At 39.0% G+C, this 18,151-nt stretch overlaps 2 protein-coding genes across 4 annotated transcripts; both read right to left on the bottom strand.

Annotated features, from left to right (window-relative positions):
• Positions 1-14: 14 nt before the first annotated feature.
• On the bottom strand, positions 15-8,985 carry slc8b1 (solute carrier family 8 member B1). 2 transcript variants are annotated; one of them, XM_032578383.1, is made up of 15 exons: positions 8,588-8,985; positions 7,323-7,475; positions 6,798-6,850; positions 6,442-6,499; positions 5,540-5,645; positions 5,278-5,445; positions 3,458-3,571; positions 3,302-3,379; positions 3,091-3,221; positions 2,860-3,001; positions 2,636-2,757; positions 1,588-1,741; positions 1,419-1,499; positions 542-606; positions 15-467 (listed from the first exon to the last, which is right to left on the bottom strand). In XM_032578383.1, the coding sequence occupies exons 1-15, from the start codon at positions 8,735-8,737 to the stop codon at positions 279-281; spliced, it is 1,764 nt and encodes a 587-aa protein (XP_032434274.1). In that variant the 5' UTR covers positions 8,738-8,985; the 3' UTR covers positions 15-278. The 2 variants fall into 2 exon arrangements, with proteins under 2 accessions (XP_032434274.1, XP_032434275.1); XM_032578384.1 differs by having other exon boundaries at positions 3,302-3,376; positions 8,588-8,984.
• A 930-nt stretch (positions 8,986-9,915) lies between these two features.
• LOC116730320 (acyl-CoA dehydrogenase family member 11) lies at positions 9,916-17,236 on the bottom strand. 2 transcript variants are annotated; one of them, XM_032579441.1, is made up of 15 exons: positions 17,153-17,236; positions 15,753-16,055; positions 15,329-15,564; positions 15,130-15,229; positions 14,667-14,784; positions 14,217-14,359; positions 13,987-14,139; positions 13,049-13,143; positions 12,859-12,958; positions 11,749-11,889; positions 11,580-11,672; positions 11,400-11,507; positions 11,148-11,319; positions 10,641-10,707; positions 9,916-10,532 (listed from the first exon to the last, which is right to left on the bottom strand). In XM_032579441.1, the coding sequence occupies exons 2-15, from the start codon at positions 16,035-16,037 to the stop codon at positions 10,418-10,420; spliced, it is 1,926 nt and encodes a 641-aa protein (XP_032435332.1). In that variant the 5' UTR covers positions 16,038-16,055; positions 17,153-17,236; the 3' UTR covers positions 9,916-10,417. The 2 variants fall into 2 exon arrangements, with proteins under 2 accessions (XP_032435332.1, XP_032435333.1); XM_032579442.1 differs by having other exon boundaries at positions 15,753-16,052; positions 17,153-17,174.
• Positions 17,237-18,151: the final 915 nt, after the last annotated feature.

Genomic DNA, 18,151 nt, shown 5'->3' with positions numbered 1-18,151 from the left:
CACAAAGAGGTCGATTCATAGAAAATTTACAGTATTTTAAAATATGACCTTGTACAGCATGAGCTGGATCATAATATCTCAGCTCCAAGACATAGAAAGAGAAACAAAAAAAGGCACAGTGTGATTGGTTTTAGTCCGCCCTGAGCTCTTGTAGGAGTCTTTAGCTACTTAGTTTCACAGACTAAACACAGGAGAGTCCAATCAAGTAAATGCAACAGTGTACATCACTGCTTTACGCAATATTTTTACAAGCAGATGATGACATCACTGGTATGAGCTCAAGTGTGGATTATCCTGAACTCTGTGAGAAGTGCAATGAGAAGAAATATGCAGTAGAAAACGAGGAGGAAGACGCCGTAGGACCGACCCAAGTGGAACTGGGTGAGCGGAACGATGAGAAAAGACAGGACCAAAGACAAACCCAGAGCTCCTGGTAGAATCCACGTCAACAAGCCCTCTGACTCAAACTGAGGAGGAAAACAAGAGAATCAGCTTCATACCGTTCAAAACAGTGTCTCTCAATATCAAAGGAGAGGATTACCTGCGCAGAGGAGTGTGTTTCATACATCTGCATCAGACATCCCAACCCTACTCCAAACAGCATGTCTGAAATACAGTCAAGGTCCCATATTTTTCATTTTATGTAAATATATGCATTTAAAACATGTTTAATGTAGTTCAGGGGAATAAAGTATTTCCAATATATTGAGGAAAATGACAATGATAAAAGCAGGTTTTGATGTTCAATAAAACAGGCTATTACAACTTAAGCTGCTATTACAAGGCATTACATAGGAACACCATTATTTACTCCATGAGAGTGAACTTCGATATTTTAAACTTGTACTGAAACATATTTCCACCCGAACAGCTGGCTGAACTTGACTTAGAAAAAATATTAAATCTTGCCATTTTTATTTGTTCTTTGGAACAATGCTATAGTTACTATTGGAACTGATGCTACTACTTTTTTGTCTTTAGCATAATGCTAATGTTTCATCTTTCAGCTATCCAATATCTTCAAACATGCTTAAAAAGTACTAAGTATAAACATTACCACATCACATAATCATTTGAACAGCTTCTTTGCCCATTTTTTTCAAATAGTTTCAAACTAATAGTTAAAAAAATCCCCAGCATATTTCTGAATTTTTATTACTGCCCTGGATAAAACAGCTCCTCTTCATTTTAATGTTTTTTTTTTTAAAAAGGCTCATTTTTAAAAACATTGACTTTGTTCAAAATTCAGCAGACTACTCCATAATTCTATCCCTGAAAATAAACAAACTTAAAGGTTTTCGTGACACTGAATTTCTGTTCCAAGCTTAAAGTCTGTTCCTCATCTCTTTCTGAAAATGTATTCAATGCATGTCAGAAAGATGTGTACGTCTTCAAGTGGACATGAAAATAAAGGATACTGAAAATGATCCCTCCAAAGCAAGCAGCTATGGCCATGCGCGGGTATCCCTGCCGAGCAATGGTGATATCAGAAAAAAGGTCTGAAACAGAGAATATTAATCACACATTACACGGTTAAATGGGAATTAGGTTTACTCTTGTGAACGGACTTGGATTATCAGAAATCACCTCCGATACTGTTGCCCCAGGCCAGAAGAGTCAAGCCCAGCACGGTGTTGCTGAGACTCAACACCACACCGAGCATGTGCAGAAGACTGACCACCTCTGACGCTGCGGCGCTGATCAGCACCGCGCTCACCACAAAACCCAAAAATGCAAAGAGCTGAGGGAACAGAGAGGTAATCAGATTCTGAGACAGCTGCCATGTGAAAGTATTCATCCTGACTTTGTTTTATGCAACAAGTCAACATAATAAAGTATTTATTTAAAAGCATTGTTGTATCTAAAAGCAACAAATGTCGTATTGAGGAACAAAATAAATGTAGCAATTTCAGTCCAATCAAATTCAGAGACAATTACATACATTAAAATTCAAGCCTAGTTATTAAACAACACAGTCAAGTGCAGTTTAACTCATAAAAAGCGTTCAGTCCAATGAGGGTGATATCGAGTCACTGATTTGCAAACATTACATCCTCCTGAGCGAACATGTAGCAGCAATAAACAGTTGATTGCATTGAGTCATGAATTTTGCAGCAATCCCTCAAACTGAGATCAAAACTACCAGGATGTCCGAAGAGGTCTCTGCTACTGCAGACTTTGCTAGTGTAGTAACCACACCCCCTTCACATTTCTGACCAATCACAAAGTATTTGTCAGACATCCCACAAAAAAACGTCCTGGCCAGAAAAAGTATCAGCAGAAAAGAACTGACAACTAGGGCTTAAATTGCAGAAAATGTTCATTTACACTTACAGCTGCTACTGAAGTAAACACTAGTTCTACAAATTAATACAAATGCACACCAGACTTTCCAAATTATGATTTGTCAAAAGATTTAAACATCTTACAGTTATAGCTACTTTGCCAGATAATATTTGAATGAAATGTACAGTTGTGGTCTCAAAAAAGAGCTACGGCTACTTTTACAAGGCATATATAGATATATAAATATATGCTTTTCACATATTTAATCCGACCAATTTCTTTTTCTCTTTCCTGTTTTACACAAATAAAATTTTATCTACTCCTGATTTGGATGAACAAAAGCACTTACAGGGTGATATTTGGGAGGATGGTCATTGGTGGTGGTGCAGAAAACTATAGCAGCCAAAAACATTCCCAGCAGGAGAATCAGCAGCCAGACAGGAAACTCCCCCTGGATCATGACGCCTCCATCTAGATTACAAAGAAGACCACCTCAGTATTTAGTCTACATAATTCTTTCTGGTAATAGCTTCTTTGTAATGTCATCAATTAATTGTGGTAAAAAGTGCTCACATGCTCCAGACTGGAAGATGAGAACACACAGCAGAGGAGCAGTGATCATGTGGAGGGAGTTGAGCGGTCTCCTCCAGTTTCTGTCTTCTTTATCCGGGTCCACCACAGGGACGCAGAGCAGGAGCAGCACCTCCAGTGGAGTCTTACAGCCAGGCAACAGGAGCGCCACATTACAACACCAGATTTAATCTGAGTTCTTCCTGTTGCTCTGATCACCAGATTTGTACAGACCTTCACTACTTTAACAACTTTCCAGGTCCACGGTTTCCTTCTCCACTTCCTGTTGTCCACCGGATTCAAAGAGCTCAGCAGGATTTCGCTTGTGGACTCAGAGTAGGGCAGAAGCGGCCTGTACTCGGACTCTACAGCAGCAGCACAAACACCTGTCTTTGTATGATGTGAATCACGCAGGAAATAATCGGTGGTGCCCATGCGTTCTTACCGTATTCCTGCTGGATCGTCCCGCCTCTCATGCCGGGAACGTCGTCATCATCAGAGGAGTCAGATGAGTTCAGCTCTGCTTCAAGGAAAAATACTCACCAGTAAAATAGCAGCAGAAAGAAAACGCATGTAGAGCATTTGAATATAAAGGTCTAACCTGGAATATGTGGAACGTGTTGGATGCCGTTTGTAGCTGAATTCTTTTGCCAGTTATAGATGAATGAACTGATAACAACGGTCAGAACATAAACCACATAGAGAAACAGGTATCCTGGAAAACAAGAAGAGAAAAACAGGCTCAGTCAGACCTGTTGAACGTCAACACATTTCCCCCCTCGCCCAGTTTGAACTTCTGCAGTTTTGAAACACATAATTTAATCATTTTCTAGAATCTATTCATTGCTGCACAGAAATGTTTTTTTAATATAATAGATAAAATATCTACAAATAATACCAGTAAGAGGTCAAACATAGCTTTGCTTAGACTTGACTAAACAGGGATCAGAACTGCATTTGTGTGAAATATGGTATAAAATATTTTGAAAATATACAATATCATTTCATCTAAGGTTAAAATTTGTCTCATTAACATTTAAAAAAAAATAAAACATGATTTTGACAACTACATGCTCAGCTTTTGTCTAAGAGGTTATTTTTTCAGTTTCTCAACTCTGAAGTTCATGTTTGAAAACCACCTTCAGTGTTGAGAAACTAAACTACTAGGCTGGCATTAAAAGCATGGCTGGGTGACTCTGAAGAGTACGGTACTCAGATGTTGATTATATCTGTCTGTCTTGGCCTTGGATCTGGAAAAAAAGCCAACAGTGCAAAGGGATTATTAATATATAAGGTATTTTCTTTAATCAAGTATCATTTGGGTTTAAATGTTTCTGGACCTGACAGACACCCAACAAAAGGTCTTCTTCTGGTAACATGTTGATTGTATCAGTGGCTCCATTAACTGCAAATTCCTAACTTGTGTTGTAACTTTAGACAAATTCTTGAATATTCTAAGAACTAAACAAACCAGACAATCAGGTAAAGTGCTGACAGCAGGTTGAGAGACTCCAGATTAGGCTCTCTGCTTTTGAACCTGCTGGAAGTTCTCTTATTAAACAGCGAGTCATTGAATGAACATGATGAAAAGACTTGTAAAATAATTAAAATATCAACATTACTGCATGCATTACTGCAGGGGGTTCCCTACATTGGTCCTCAGGGACCAGTCTCTTACATGTTTTTGGCGTCTCCTTGCTGCTGCACACCTTACTTAAAATAATGGGTGACTAGGTTGGGGCCTTTGCAGCCATCTCTGCACTTGATGGCTACAAAGGAGGTCATGCAATCATTTGGACCTGGTAAGCTGGGACAGAAACACATGTAAAACATGCAGGGCAGTGGTCCGATGAACCACAGCATTACTGCATCAGTACAGCAGGACATGGAGGAGACCCGACTGTAATTTTGCTGAGGTGTAATGGAAAACCTGATGGTTTTGATAGTGTTCTTCAGCTCATCTGCATTTTTTTGGTCTGGTGTCTTGTCTTCTGTTTAATAAAACACCATACAGTTATTACAAGGGTTAGGCAGTCAGGCTTATTGGCCAATCAAGTATACTGGACATTAAAACAGGTGTTGATGCTTTTGGTTGTGCAGGCAGGCACAAAATAATAACATATAATAACACCAAAATCAGCATCTCGATAATGTCTGTCCCATTTTTTCCTTCCACTCAACTTTCCATTAATATAAATGAATACAGCAACCAGCCTCTTTAGCAAGTTGTCAATCTGTTTGCTGAACTCCTGCCAATGCAGTAATCTTCCCATGACTGTGTTGACATAACATTTCTGTATTAAGAGCCTTTCTTTATATTTTGGTCTTATGTAATGTCCCAATCTTCTGAGAAACAACATTTAAAATTTACTGAGAGCCACCTATTCACTCAAGACATCCCCTCAGACTGTTTGTATTTACCCAGTGTTTCTCCCATGGTTGTAGTGCCTCTGTAGAGAATGTCAAAAGTCCAAAACACTGCAATCATGTAGAAGATGACATCGCGCAGAAACGGACGAGAAGCCACGGCAAATGGTTTCACCAGTGCGACACTTCCTGCAACCACTGTGGTGACAAATATACCAGCTCCTGCAGGGACACACATGTTTTCTCATTTAAATACTTTTGTTAAATTAGCTTTCTGTTTGTCAGAGAAATAATGATGCAACAAGCCTCCATGTACCAAACAAGGCTCCGACAGCCAGCCCAGCAGTGTGTGGATGGGAGATTGCTGCCATGGCACTGAAGATGTCTGGAGCGCCATTTCCCAAAGCAAGAAACGTCACGCCCTCAGCACATGTTGCAGTCAAAGAAACAGTTCACCACCAAGCATAGGCTGATTACTGGTATCAAGTTCTACCAAGCGCCACTTTAAGAGCAACAAAATGTTCAACTAAACAATTCCTATGACTTAAAGTCATGTGAAAGGGATCCCAGAAAATTTACCAGAGTAACACAGTAGCACGGAGCATGGAGTAATGCAATGTTGCTCTTTTCACGTGTTGCTGTTCCCTGAAGGTCAGCTGGCAAAATAACGGTGACTACACTTACAAGAAAGTCAAATGTTACTGTTTTGAAATATTTTCAATATCAAAAAACACAAAGTCTTGGTGAGGAAATTGAGCTGTCAATAAGAGGAGAACATCTGTAAATCAGATGACTGCAGGCTAGTTGTTGGAGAAGATTGCCTAATTAATATCAATGTGATCTCAGTGTAACTCTATAAAGAGAAGACCTGCAAGAAGATTTCATTTAGAGAAATTTGAGTTAATTTGAAAACTACTAACCAGTTCAGCAGATGTTTATTCTACAAGATTTCCTATTTTGATGTATGAAACCAAAATAAATAAAACATGTTAGATAACTACATTATTAAATTATTATGTCAGATTATTTCAGAACTACCAGGAATGCAATGTTTTATTTCTTTATTTATATATATAAAATTATAGTTTAAGGTTTTTCATACTAGATTATGTCTAGTCCACATAAACACACACAAAAACATGATTGTCTACATAATTAAGTTAGAAAAGAAAACCATATACGCTCTGCACACCCTCAAAAGAAGTGGAGAAAGGATACAGCCACGTTGTGAGAGCAGTGAAGAGTGGAGGAGATGGCCGACAGGTTGGGGCAAAAACTGGGGAGGGAAAAAACATAATAAAATGCATTTATAAATGTTTCTTTCAAACCTTCAACAGCTGAACAGCAGAGCGGTGTTACAACAGGTGAGATGAAACCAAGAGCAGAAGTATCTGCTTCCTTTCACAGATTTAAACCCATATCTCAATAGTGAAAGCTCTCTACAGTCACGGGACTCATGTGACCATAAAGCTGACAGGGCTAAGAGCATATATGTGTGTGAAGTGAGCTCACAAGCCCTTTCACTATCTGAAACTGTGAACAGCCAGAGGAACATGCTGCTGAGAAATACTTACAACTTTGAAGCAGTAAGTCCAAGAATGAGAAACAAGACGAGCAGCCAAACCATCTGCAGGGACACAGTGAAGACAAGCTGCTGTAATGTTTGGTTTTCTCAATTTTCTCAAGTGCAAACAGGAAAGTGGTTCTTATTCATACTGAATAACTGGTTAACTACACACTGTTTACTTTTTTTTTTTTTTAAATCAGCAGTGATTAATTATTATAAATTATCCTTCTCAACAGGATTATTTCTGTTAGAACAATCATCACTTCTTCAGTTTTTCATGTGAGACAGTTTCATTATTTCATTTACTGGAGGAACTGAAGATACAGAGGAATCCAAGTGAAATTACACGATTTAGCCAACAGTGAAACTACAGCTATAAATCAGATAAAAGTTCCACTTCTTCCACAGTCAACAGTCAACTTCCTCATAATCTGCTGATGAGCTGCACATTTTCCTGTTGCTTTATGACTCTGCTTCACGTGCAACTACACACACACACACACACACACACGGATGCATGAGCAGGTCCTACACAGAGGGTGATGGTGAGAGGAGTGAGGTTGGGAGGCAGCAAGCAGAAGGCCAGTCTCAGGTAGTTGATGAAGCCGTCCTCCATGGAGCAGTCCGGCGTCCTCTTCACGAACGCACATCGCTCTGCAGCGCTGTAGTTCATCACACGGTCACACTGCACAAGTAAACAACTTTCTTAACATGTAGATAGGAGCACTGGCATCAGGATGAAGCAAAAGTATAAGCAACTGCATCGCTGCAAGTTTCACCATCAAAACTGATTTATTGATTCTATGATAAAAAAAAAGTGCAACACAAAGCACATAACGCAAATGGTAGCACTTTAGCCTAAAAACAAAATGTTGTGTGAAGAGCAACTCTGGCTGTAATAATCATATTCTAAAGTTTCTTAAGTACAAATGTAATCATTCACTGAAGCATATTTGTATCTGTATTCTTTAATTCAGTAACACTGGAAGGTCAGTCCAGAATCTTCATATTTTTAACTATTTGGATCACTGTCCTGCTGCATAACCAAAGCGCTCTGAAGTTATTAGAGGTCACACGTAGATGAACGGATATTCTCCTTCAGGGTTTACTACTAAGGAGCAGATCTCATGGCTGCATCAATTATGGCAATTCCCACAAGTCCTGATCTGCCTAAAGAAATACAGTCAACAGCCTAAATAAATTGTGAAATAACTCTTTACTTTGAAGGATTGCACTCTGCTGATTGGATACCAACTTCAGTGTCAAGAGCCATTAAAGTATTTTTAGAGTGCTTCAAGGGGAATCTGTTCACCTCCGGGCATGTAAAAATAAGTGGCTGTGCCGCCCCCCCATGTGGTGCTGCCCTGGGCAGCGAGTCACGTTTCTAAAAACAACTTTAAATTAGTGAAATTAAAACAATTTCAACAGTTTAAATTTCAAGGTACAACACAAAACTGTTTTTAATGTAAAACTGTACTTGAGCTTGTTTGTAATAGTTTGCTTATAACTAGAGACATGAGGCAAACTGAATATTGGTAAATGAGGGATTGTCTTCTGGAAAACGGATCATGCACCTGACACTTCCAATGTGCTTGAGAAAGGAAGGACTGAGAACAAATATTCGTTTGTTCATCGGTCATAACTAACACGTAATTACAGACATCAGTATCTAAACAGAACGCGCTTCCTTCATACCTGTCGCCTCATATTAATCATGTGACAGCTGAGCGTAAACTGCAGGTATTTATTCTGTCAGTTTGCTTCCCTTTAGAAAACCAGTGATCAAATCTCACCCACCTCGTCGCTGCTTTCAGACATCATGGCTAAACTGGTCGGTCCAGCTAATCCAACACCGGGCTGGGTGCTGAAGTTCCCGGTGCCCGAGGCGAGCAGCCGGCCGCTGGACAACAAGACCAGCAACAGAGCCAGGAAACCACTGGCAGACATGAGGATCCAATTTTTACCCTGGAACCGCGTCCATACTGCCGCTGGTGGATTAATGGGACTCTGCTGGAGTCCTCCTGTCTGCCGACCCGACTGCTTTGATTAAACCAGAGAGCTGCAAGAAAAATCTAAAAATACCAACTTTGTTGTTGTTGTTGTTTATCTTCCTGAAGCCTTCCTCCACCGAGCTGACACTGGCTTGTTTGTGAACACTGTGCGCTAAGATTCGGGGAACATTAGTACACCTACCTCTGCAACTCCTCCCACTGTTTCTAAAGACTCGTGATGCGTTCAATGACTCGTCGAAAACGCTGAGATCCGACCTTTGAAATGGGGAAAACATCAAGATGTCAATAAAATGTAACAACATCTCTTTTTTTCTAACTTTCATTTAAAATTAAGTCGGAGTTATGATTTTTATAGATGAGTATGACTTTTAATCCTATAATTATAACGTTGAAAGTCTAAAATATAATTTTAAATGTTATAATTGTGAACAATTCAAAATGTCAGAATAATTACTTTGAATCTACTGATTGGGACTTTGGTATCTTTGCAATTTTGTTTAAATTTTAAAAAATAATTTTAAAGCAATAAGTGACATAAATGCACTCAATGAAAAAGTTAAAATATTTTCTTTTTGTTATTGTTACAGTAAAAAAAATAATATCCAGCTACCTTTATCAATTTTTTCAAACGGGACTGTCCTGTATTACTGCTCCTGTCATTTTATTATCTAGCAGTTTCAAAATGCTATTTGTTCATCACAAACTTATAAGGCTTTTACAATTTTTTACTAAAATGAAATTTCACACAATTTGAGTGTTTGCGAGTTGTATGATAGCCAAAGGTAACCTCTTCTTGTTCTGGATTTCGTTCAGGGATAACAGAAAATAAAGAAATGAAATTGCACTGAATTACGTAGGTTTTTCAAAATTGTAAACTTTTAGTACTGTGTTTCCATTTATGCAAGTTTGTATATTATTAACTATTACAAAGTTATGCTGAACACACCTTGGTGTTCATCATAAAATCTCAATAAACAAAGCATTAAGATTTGTATTTATAAAGGGATAATATGTGAATATTTTTCCAAATAACTTTATTTGAAGATTTAATTGCATATTTTTCACTCAATATGCTGAGTAAAAAACTGAAAAATAAAAAACAAAACTGAATACTTTTAGTGTTGAATTTTTACAAGACTTTTATTGTATATTCAAAATACAAAGTTGTGCATCTTTTGTCATCATTCTCAATATGCTTGGTGTTCATCTTTTGATATAATTTATGGTGACAGAGCACAAAAGAAATATGAATCAGATCATGTAATTATCAATATTATCCTTATTATGTATTATTAATAAGAGCACACTTTTTCATACCAGAACTAGGAAAAATGCCTCATGCATTTTCATCAGTCACAGTCCTTCTTCTGTTGCATGTGTTATCTAAGTTTTGCTTTTTTAATAACTAATTGAGTAGAACTATGGCAGAAAATCATAACTACTTTAATAATACAATCAAAAGTCAGTGTGCCAAAAACAGAAAGATTTATTATCTGGAACGTCATTCTTGATGCCATTAAGGAAGGCAAGATTTTCTTTATTAATAATTTTCTTTAGTAATAACACACTCGCTACATCAGTTCAGATCATAAATCTATCAGCATATGAAGGATGTTCACTTTTGAATAAGGTTATCATAAACCAGTGCAGCATCCATGGATGCACTGCTGGAATCATAGCAGCCTCTCTTCTGTTTAGATGTCACCAGACACAGCTCCTGTTCGCACCATCTATTAAAGCAAAACCAAAAACACGATGAATGAACATGTAATATGTGCTCATTTTTTCTGAGAAGTTTAAAAATGAGTTTCAATCAGTCAGTTTTTGGTTTGTCATACCTGAGAGCTGCATAGGTGTCATTTGGGGAGGCATCTTTCCAGCATGCATGGTCAATGAGAAGAGCACCTGTTAACACACACAGTTAAGGAAGACCACTTTAAAGCACTGATGTAACACCAAGATCATTATTAGATCAACGCAGAAGTAGAAATTAATGATAAGACATGTATTGCTCTGTCATCCACAGCTGCTTACAACTTTTCAGAATTTGTCACATTTGAAGCAAATTGTGAAGCAGAAGGAAAAATCTACACAGTTTCTTTTCTATTTAAAAGTAATCTGAAGAGTGTGGTGTGCATTTGTATTTAGCCTCCTTTACTAATAATCCTAAATAAAAATCAAGTAGTGCGACCAGTTGCCTTCAGAAGAAAAATCAGAATAGGATACATTCAAATTTGTCGTCTTGAATTTACAAAATGCAAATGGTTCTAGTAGTGTGAATACATTTGAACAGAACTGAAGTTGTTGCATATCTGAAGTCACAAGTGCTTTTGTGAAACACTCACCCGCATAAATGCGAGCCAGGCTGTATGCCAGATCTCTGGCTGCCAGTTCGAGGTAACTGGGTGATCTGGAAGCGGCTATCTGAACAAACTGCTCCAGTTCAGACAGAGCACCGCCAACTGCTTTTACAGCCGGGTCCAGTGAGGAAACACCCGAGGCACCCGCAAGCAGCGACTGCAAGAAAACAGCCACAACTGTTTCATCTACTTCCAGTAACACACCTTGCCCAACAGGTTCTGGTTTCCACTCCGTACCTTGACGTGTGCAAAGTAAGCATGCAAAACCATTCCTGAACTACGGGCCACGCAGCGCAGCACATCCAGAGACAAAACATTTGTTGTTCCTTCCCATATACTCAACACCTGCAAGAGAAACAATTTGTGAGTTTCAAAAATCATAAAAAGGCAGAAAAAGGTGGTTGGTAGCAACGCCACCTGAGCATCACGGAGTATTCCAGGCATCCCAGTGTCCTCGATGTATCCCTGTCCGCCAAAGCTTTCCAGGCCCTCAGACACAACAGCTACAGCCTGAGAGAAACACATAGGTCAGATACTCGGAATACTGAGATCAAAAACTAGTTTTATATTTGCAAAAGCAGCTCACCTGCTTCCCGGTGTACAGTTTGACCACAGGGGTGAGCAGACGAAGGAGGTGCAGGTCGAGCTGGCTGGCCAGGCCACTCTCCTCTCGACCCAACAGACGGCACACATCCATCACAAGAAGAAAAGCTGCACGCGTCTCCACCTGTTCAAACCAAAACACATGGAAGAAGGTCCTCTGGTTAGGTAAGAGTAAAACTGAAACTTTTTAGCCCACATGCTGAAGGCCATGTTTGGCAAAAACCTAAAACTGCAGCCCAAACGCAACATATCTATGATGAGAAAAGGTGGTGGCACCAGTATGCTGTTCGGATGATTTTTTTAAAGCAGGACAGTAAACCTCAAAACCTCAAAAAATGTAAAATTCACCTTCAAATTCAAAAATATTTTATTAATCCCAAATGGAAATTAAATAATTTCACAACTAATTTAGTTATGTTCTGGAACACTATCCAGGAATGACCTAAGAACACACAAAGAAAACTGCTAAAACAAGTCATGATAGCCGTTTTCAATTATAAAGGTATTATTAGCTTTATAATTAAAAACATACATCCCTTTGTTATTATTTTGGCAAAAGTTATTAAAATGCATTATGGAGGCCCGTAAGAGCCACGTGGAGCTCTGTAACCATAGATTGGAGACCACTGGTTTAGGTGAAAACATTTTAGAATTGCATAGTCAAAGTCCAGACCCAAATCTGATTGAACATTAGTCAGTCTTGAAAATGGCAAATTCACAGATGCAATCCAGTACTAAGTAAATAGCTTCAGCTATTTTGCAAAAGGAGAAAGCATATCTTTAGATGTGCAAAGCCTTAAGTCTAGACCTACCTGACTAGACTTGCATCACCAGCTGCAGAGAGACTCTCGACAAAGTTTGGGTCCAAAGGATTAAATATATATGCAGGTCAAACTGCTATGATTTTTATATCTAAAAAACCTGAAAACCATTTATCTTTGTGCTTCCAGTTAACAATATGTGTTGCTCTGTCACATAAACTTCCAATAAAATACATTGAAGTTTATGGTTTTAAAGTGACAAAATCGGAAAAAGTTCAAGGCGTGTGAATTTTTTTTTTGTAAGTCATTGCAGAGCACTTCTGCTGCCTTACCTCCATTCTTGCAAGCGTCTGCATATGCAGTGGGTGGTCTTTAAGAAGCTTTCCGAAGGCGGTGCGGCGGGTGGCATAGTCACGCGCCAACTGGAGCACTCTGTGAGCAGACACATTATTTAATCAGCTTACTGACGAGAGGCCTCCACAGAGTCAGAACTCAGGGAAATTTAATGATGTGGGGTCCTGCCTTCTCATTGCAGCGGCTGCAGAGATGCTGTTGTGAATCCTAGTTATTGTCAGCATGCTGGCTATGGAGGCCACGCCTCTGCCTTCCTCTGAGAGCTGGTGATAGAGGAACAATATCTGGATCAGACAAACTAGCAAAGCAGAACTACAACATGAGGAGCTGCATTAAGAATGAAAAATTGTTACAATAGAGCAGAAGCAAGGGCACTCAGCCTGAGAGTCAAAACATAGAAATCCAAATATTCAAGAATGATGTCCTGCTCCTCACATTGACCACAATGAAATATTTAAGTATGATGTTCAAATTGAAGACAAAGCCCAGCATGTTTGGAGCTGTTCACAGTTCAAAGCTCAAAGCTAAGGAGATAGAATAAAATTGATTTGAAAATTAGTGCAAGTCAAGGCAAATGTTAGAAATCCCAGTTTACTGCTGTACAGCATTTACAATTTCAAATAAAGCATAATTTTCTTTCTGACAACTAGGTTTCTGGGTTAAAAAGAAATGATAAAAAACACAAAACTCTTTCTGAATCAAAAAATAAAGTTCATGTTACTGGAATTTTAGACAATAATTTCTTTTAATAATTTGTTTAATCTGCGGGAAAATATTAATATCATTTTGCAGCAACAGTTACATTTATGAGAGGCTTGTTGTATTTGCACTCTACTGGAAGCTAAGGAAGGTTTAGATAAGAGTGGAGAAATCCTCCATTTTGAATTCTTTAAAGGTCTTTGTTAAAGTGAACTGATGAGTCAGAAACATTGGTTTCCATACTCGCAGCAAGAAACTCTGTGATAACCCATGTATGACGTAGTGGCTCTCTGTCTAGTTAGAACAGATTAAACTGAATGAATACTGAACATGTCTGCTTGTTGTTCTCATTCTTGCAAGAATTAATAAAGTGCAGCTTGAGTGAAAATCAAGCAAACGCCACTGACTCTGTATGCAGGCAGGCCGTCCAGCAGCAGCTCAGCAGTCGGCATCTGTCGTGTCCCCAGCTTGTCCTTCAGTCTCTGGACTTCAATACCCCTCAGTCGGCCGTCCTCAAATCGACTCACCTCTGCGTAAAAAAGAGACAGCCCCCTGCTGCCCTGCGGACAGAGACAAGGTATGCTAGAAATGGTGCATTCACCGACTGCAGGATGATGTTGGTGGGAATCTGCAGTACTGGGGTTGTTGATCCAGATCTGTCCTGAATTCTTGCCAAGGTGAGAGTCATGTCTGCGTCTGTGGCCGACGTGAACCACTTGTAGCCGTGTAGTCTATAGGAGCCGTCTGCTTGGGGAACGGCCACCGTCTCCGTGCCACTGCCTGAAGACAAAGAGAAACTAAGATAAATAAGAAAAGAGTTTTATTTGCCATTTTGAAAAATTCAACAGTCCTCAAACTCAGTGGGAGAGGATTCCTGAGTCCTGGTTTTATTAGATGAGTAAATATTTAAATATGTTCCTCTGCTATTAAACGTACAGTGGGATCTAGGTGATTTATAAATATGCAGGAGTCATTCTCCTGAGTTTGAATTTCATGCCACCGCTCTGTTGCAGACAGTGCCCCCTGTTGTTCAACAATAGAATGAAGGCAGCACTGATTCACAGCAGATCAATGCATTTCTACTGACCCACATCAGATCCTCCCTGTCTCTCAGTCATCCACTGTCCAGACGTCCAGAAACGCTCAGGCTGTCGGCTGGTCAAGCGACGATAAGCTTCTTCCACTGGCGGCGAAACCCCTACAGACTTTACAGACACACAATCCCTGACTGTTCTGATTTGCAAAACTTTGTATAGTTTAAATATACTGAAATGAGTTTTGCTTTGATGCAAGACATTTTCTTCAAACTCTAAAAGCTGCAGAAACATGTTGGAGTTATTGTTGTAGGTTTAGTTTAAGTGTAAATAAAAAGGGGAAGGATTAATTGTTTTTAACATTATGTAGCCTTGCTGAAAACCTTATTAAGACAAATTGCTGAGCAAAAATGTTCATACTCACACCTGTAGAACTTTTTCACATTTTGTCACATTACAATCACTAACTGAGGGGATGGAACATAAATATTCATAGTCTGTGGATTTTAAACTTACCTGAATGACCTTTGCGGCTCCATCTGTCATGGCGAGAGGACAGGTGTAGAGGCCGGACGACGGGGAGAATATGTACAACTTGCTCATCTGGTAAACACGCCTGGAATGCACACACACACACAAAATTAATCCGACAGAAACGGATAAAATCTGGTTTTTAAATAGAAGTAGGAAGAAAAAGTCAGAGGAATGGGCTTACCTCCACTCCCCAAATGACTTGTCGTAGCCGATGGCAACCAGTCCTTCCTGCGCTGAGAGGTCTTTGAGGCGTTTCCAGGCCACAGAGGTCACAATGTGGTCCACTCTCCGACCCCAGGGATCAAAATGCACCAGGCGAGGAGGGTTGAGCTCACACTCTCTACCCCACGTGTCGATGTCTTTCGCCACACGCTCTCCAAAGGTATTCAAGTCAGACAAAATAGCCTGAGAATAAGACTAAACACACAGAATCACCTTAAAATTGTGGATCCAGTCTCCCTTATTTGGTTAAGCTGTTTTCAAGATGTCTGGAGTATTGATTGAGAAAATAGATTAATTGTGTCATCATGTGTGCAACAACGATATGGCATAATTTTCACAAATCTTACAAAAACATTGCATTGGGTGACATTTCCTCAGAATACCTCCTGAGGCAGGTGTCTCTTTAGGTATCCTCTAAGCAAGGCATCCTCCAGAAACGGATTCTTCAGGACTGGCTGTTCCTGAAAGAACAATCCGACCCTGGCTCTGCTGAACGGCAGGTAACCTGCTGCATCCGATGCTGCCTCCCACAGATGTTCTTCATCAGATTTTCTTGCTCCGGGCTCCGCTGCACTGGCTGATCTGATGTGGACCAGAGGTCGAGTGACGCCACACCACAACCTGCTGCCGGCTAGACGTCTGCTCAGGACGGCTGAAGACGCTGCCATGGCTTTAGGATCTACCTGCTAACAGAAACAGGAGGACTAGCACATTGCTTCTGCAACAAAACTGCAAATAAATTATTCTTTAACTGCAGTAGCATAGTCTATAACAGTTAGCTTTGAAGATACTGTAGCTGTTTAGTATCATCCTAACAATAATAATCTTGGATTCTTCCTGTGTGTAGTTGTATTAATCGCAGATGAATTTTGTAGCCACCGGTGTCTGAGGGTTCCCGAGACCCAGAGACTTCAGGCTAGGTCCTTTTCCAAAATTGTGTAATGATGACAGGTATATTAAATGCAGACATATGCAAATTCATTTCAAGTGTTCATCAGAGGAACATTACTTTAAAACAGCTTAATGGTTTTAATAGACAATGGTTAACCAACTCTGGATTCTCCAGGTGGTTTCAAGCCCTTACATTGAAACTGGGTTTGTAGACATTTCTTATAATTATATAACATTATTTTTAGTCATGGAAAGAAGGATGTCTGATTTGGGAACTGAAGGATATGGTGGTGGACTGATATTAATAAATCATGACAGGTCGTCTGGAAAGCGCATAAAATTCTTCTGATAAAAGTACATGTAAAAATAATATAACTGTTTTTTGTTTGTTTTTTAAACATGTTTTCTATAAAATCTACTTTAAATATTTGTGCTGTCTATTTTAGAAGACTTTTGTTATTTATAAGATTAACAAGAGAGGAAAGAGTATAAATTGTCTTTACTATTAACTGTGTAATAAAATTAAATACATTAGGTGAAAAGGATCGAGAGTCTGTCCCAGAAGTGGGTCAAAGTTCATTTGACTCCGTTGTCCTGTGTATACAGATCTCGCTGCAATATTTGTATTAACTTGTTGCTATGTCAAATTTCATCAACAACATGACGTTTAATTTCACTCAAACCTGTTAGTCTCTAGGTGATTTTTGGTTTTACAGTTTGTCAACAGGAAGCAACCACTGAGTAAACAGACTCGTTTTAACGACGCAGTTGATACTTCAGATAAATGCTATCCCTGCTAGCAGTGTGGCACTGTTACCCACTTGAATGCTGAAACTTATTCACGTCAGATTTAAAAGGTTTTCAAATGTAAACGAAGTGCAGAGATCCTTACCTGACGTTAGCCGAGCAGCAGCAAGAAGCAAAATATCTCGCCTTCAAAATAAAAGTCGAATGGGATCTACATAACGTTGCAAGCACTCATCATCCTTGGACTTATTTTGTCACGTTAAAACCAAAACATTCAATTTAGTTTTGTTGGAGCTGCAGCAGTAAATTATTAAAGGTTGGCAGGTTACCACATCGACTGATGTTTTTTTTCCTTTCTGAACATAATAAAATAAATCCCAATGGAATGTGTGAATTTGACTGAAATGCATTATGTTACGCTTCTTTTTAACCATTTGCTAGATGTCACTTTTTCCGTGGTACCTACATTGGCTTTGGAAAACTTAAAAAAAGAACCTCTTTTGGCTTCGTCCCTTAAAAATATTGTATTGATAGAATGCAAAGCTAATAGTGATCCTATAATAAGGATCTCCATTTCATAATGTTCTTTAATAAACCTCTAAGGCCTGTGAAAGAAGTTTTACTGAACTTCATTACATTGCATAAAATGTGCTTGTTATGACCTTATAACAAACACAACTCTCCTGTCTCCTTGCAAGACAGGAGAGTTGTGTTAAACATATGAAGGTTAAGCTGAGAGAACCATATCTACAGTTTTTAAGTTTGGGAGAATGTCCTTGAAGATAAATTACCTTGCTTGTGTAAATGTGCTGCACTCTGAGGTTTATCTCAAAGTCTCTCACCATAATATCATGCGTGTTGTGTGGTGATGCTCTTCCTTTGCAGGCAACTGAATAAATCTCACTAACTCACTGGGAGTCTCAATGTCATAGATTACGGTAAATACTTCCATCACAAGACCTTCAGCAAAAACCAAAACAAACAAAAAACACCATCTGCAGGGTTCCCATAAAATATCCTTTACAAAATACATTTCCTGATTAATTCTGTAGATCGTTTCTATGATTTATGGATTCAAACTATTTGCTAGTTAGGTTTTCATCCACAAATGAAATAATATGGTGTTCGCTTCTTATTGAGCATC

Source organism: Xiphophorus hellerii, chromosome 12, assembly GCF_003331165.1.
Source record: "Xiphophorus hellerii strain 12219 chromosome 12, Xiphophorus_hellerii-4.1, whole genome shotgun sequence".
Taxonomy (NCBI): domain Eukaryota; kingdom Metazoa; phylum Chordata; class Actinopteri; order Cyprinodontiformes; family Poeciliidae; genus Xiphophorus; species Xiphophorus hellerii.
This window is presented reverse-complemented; position numbering and strand designations above follow the sequence as displayed.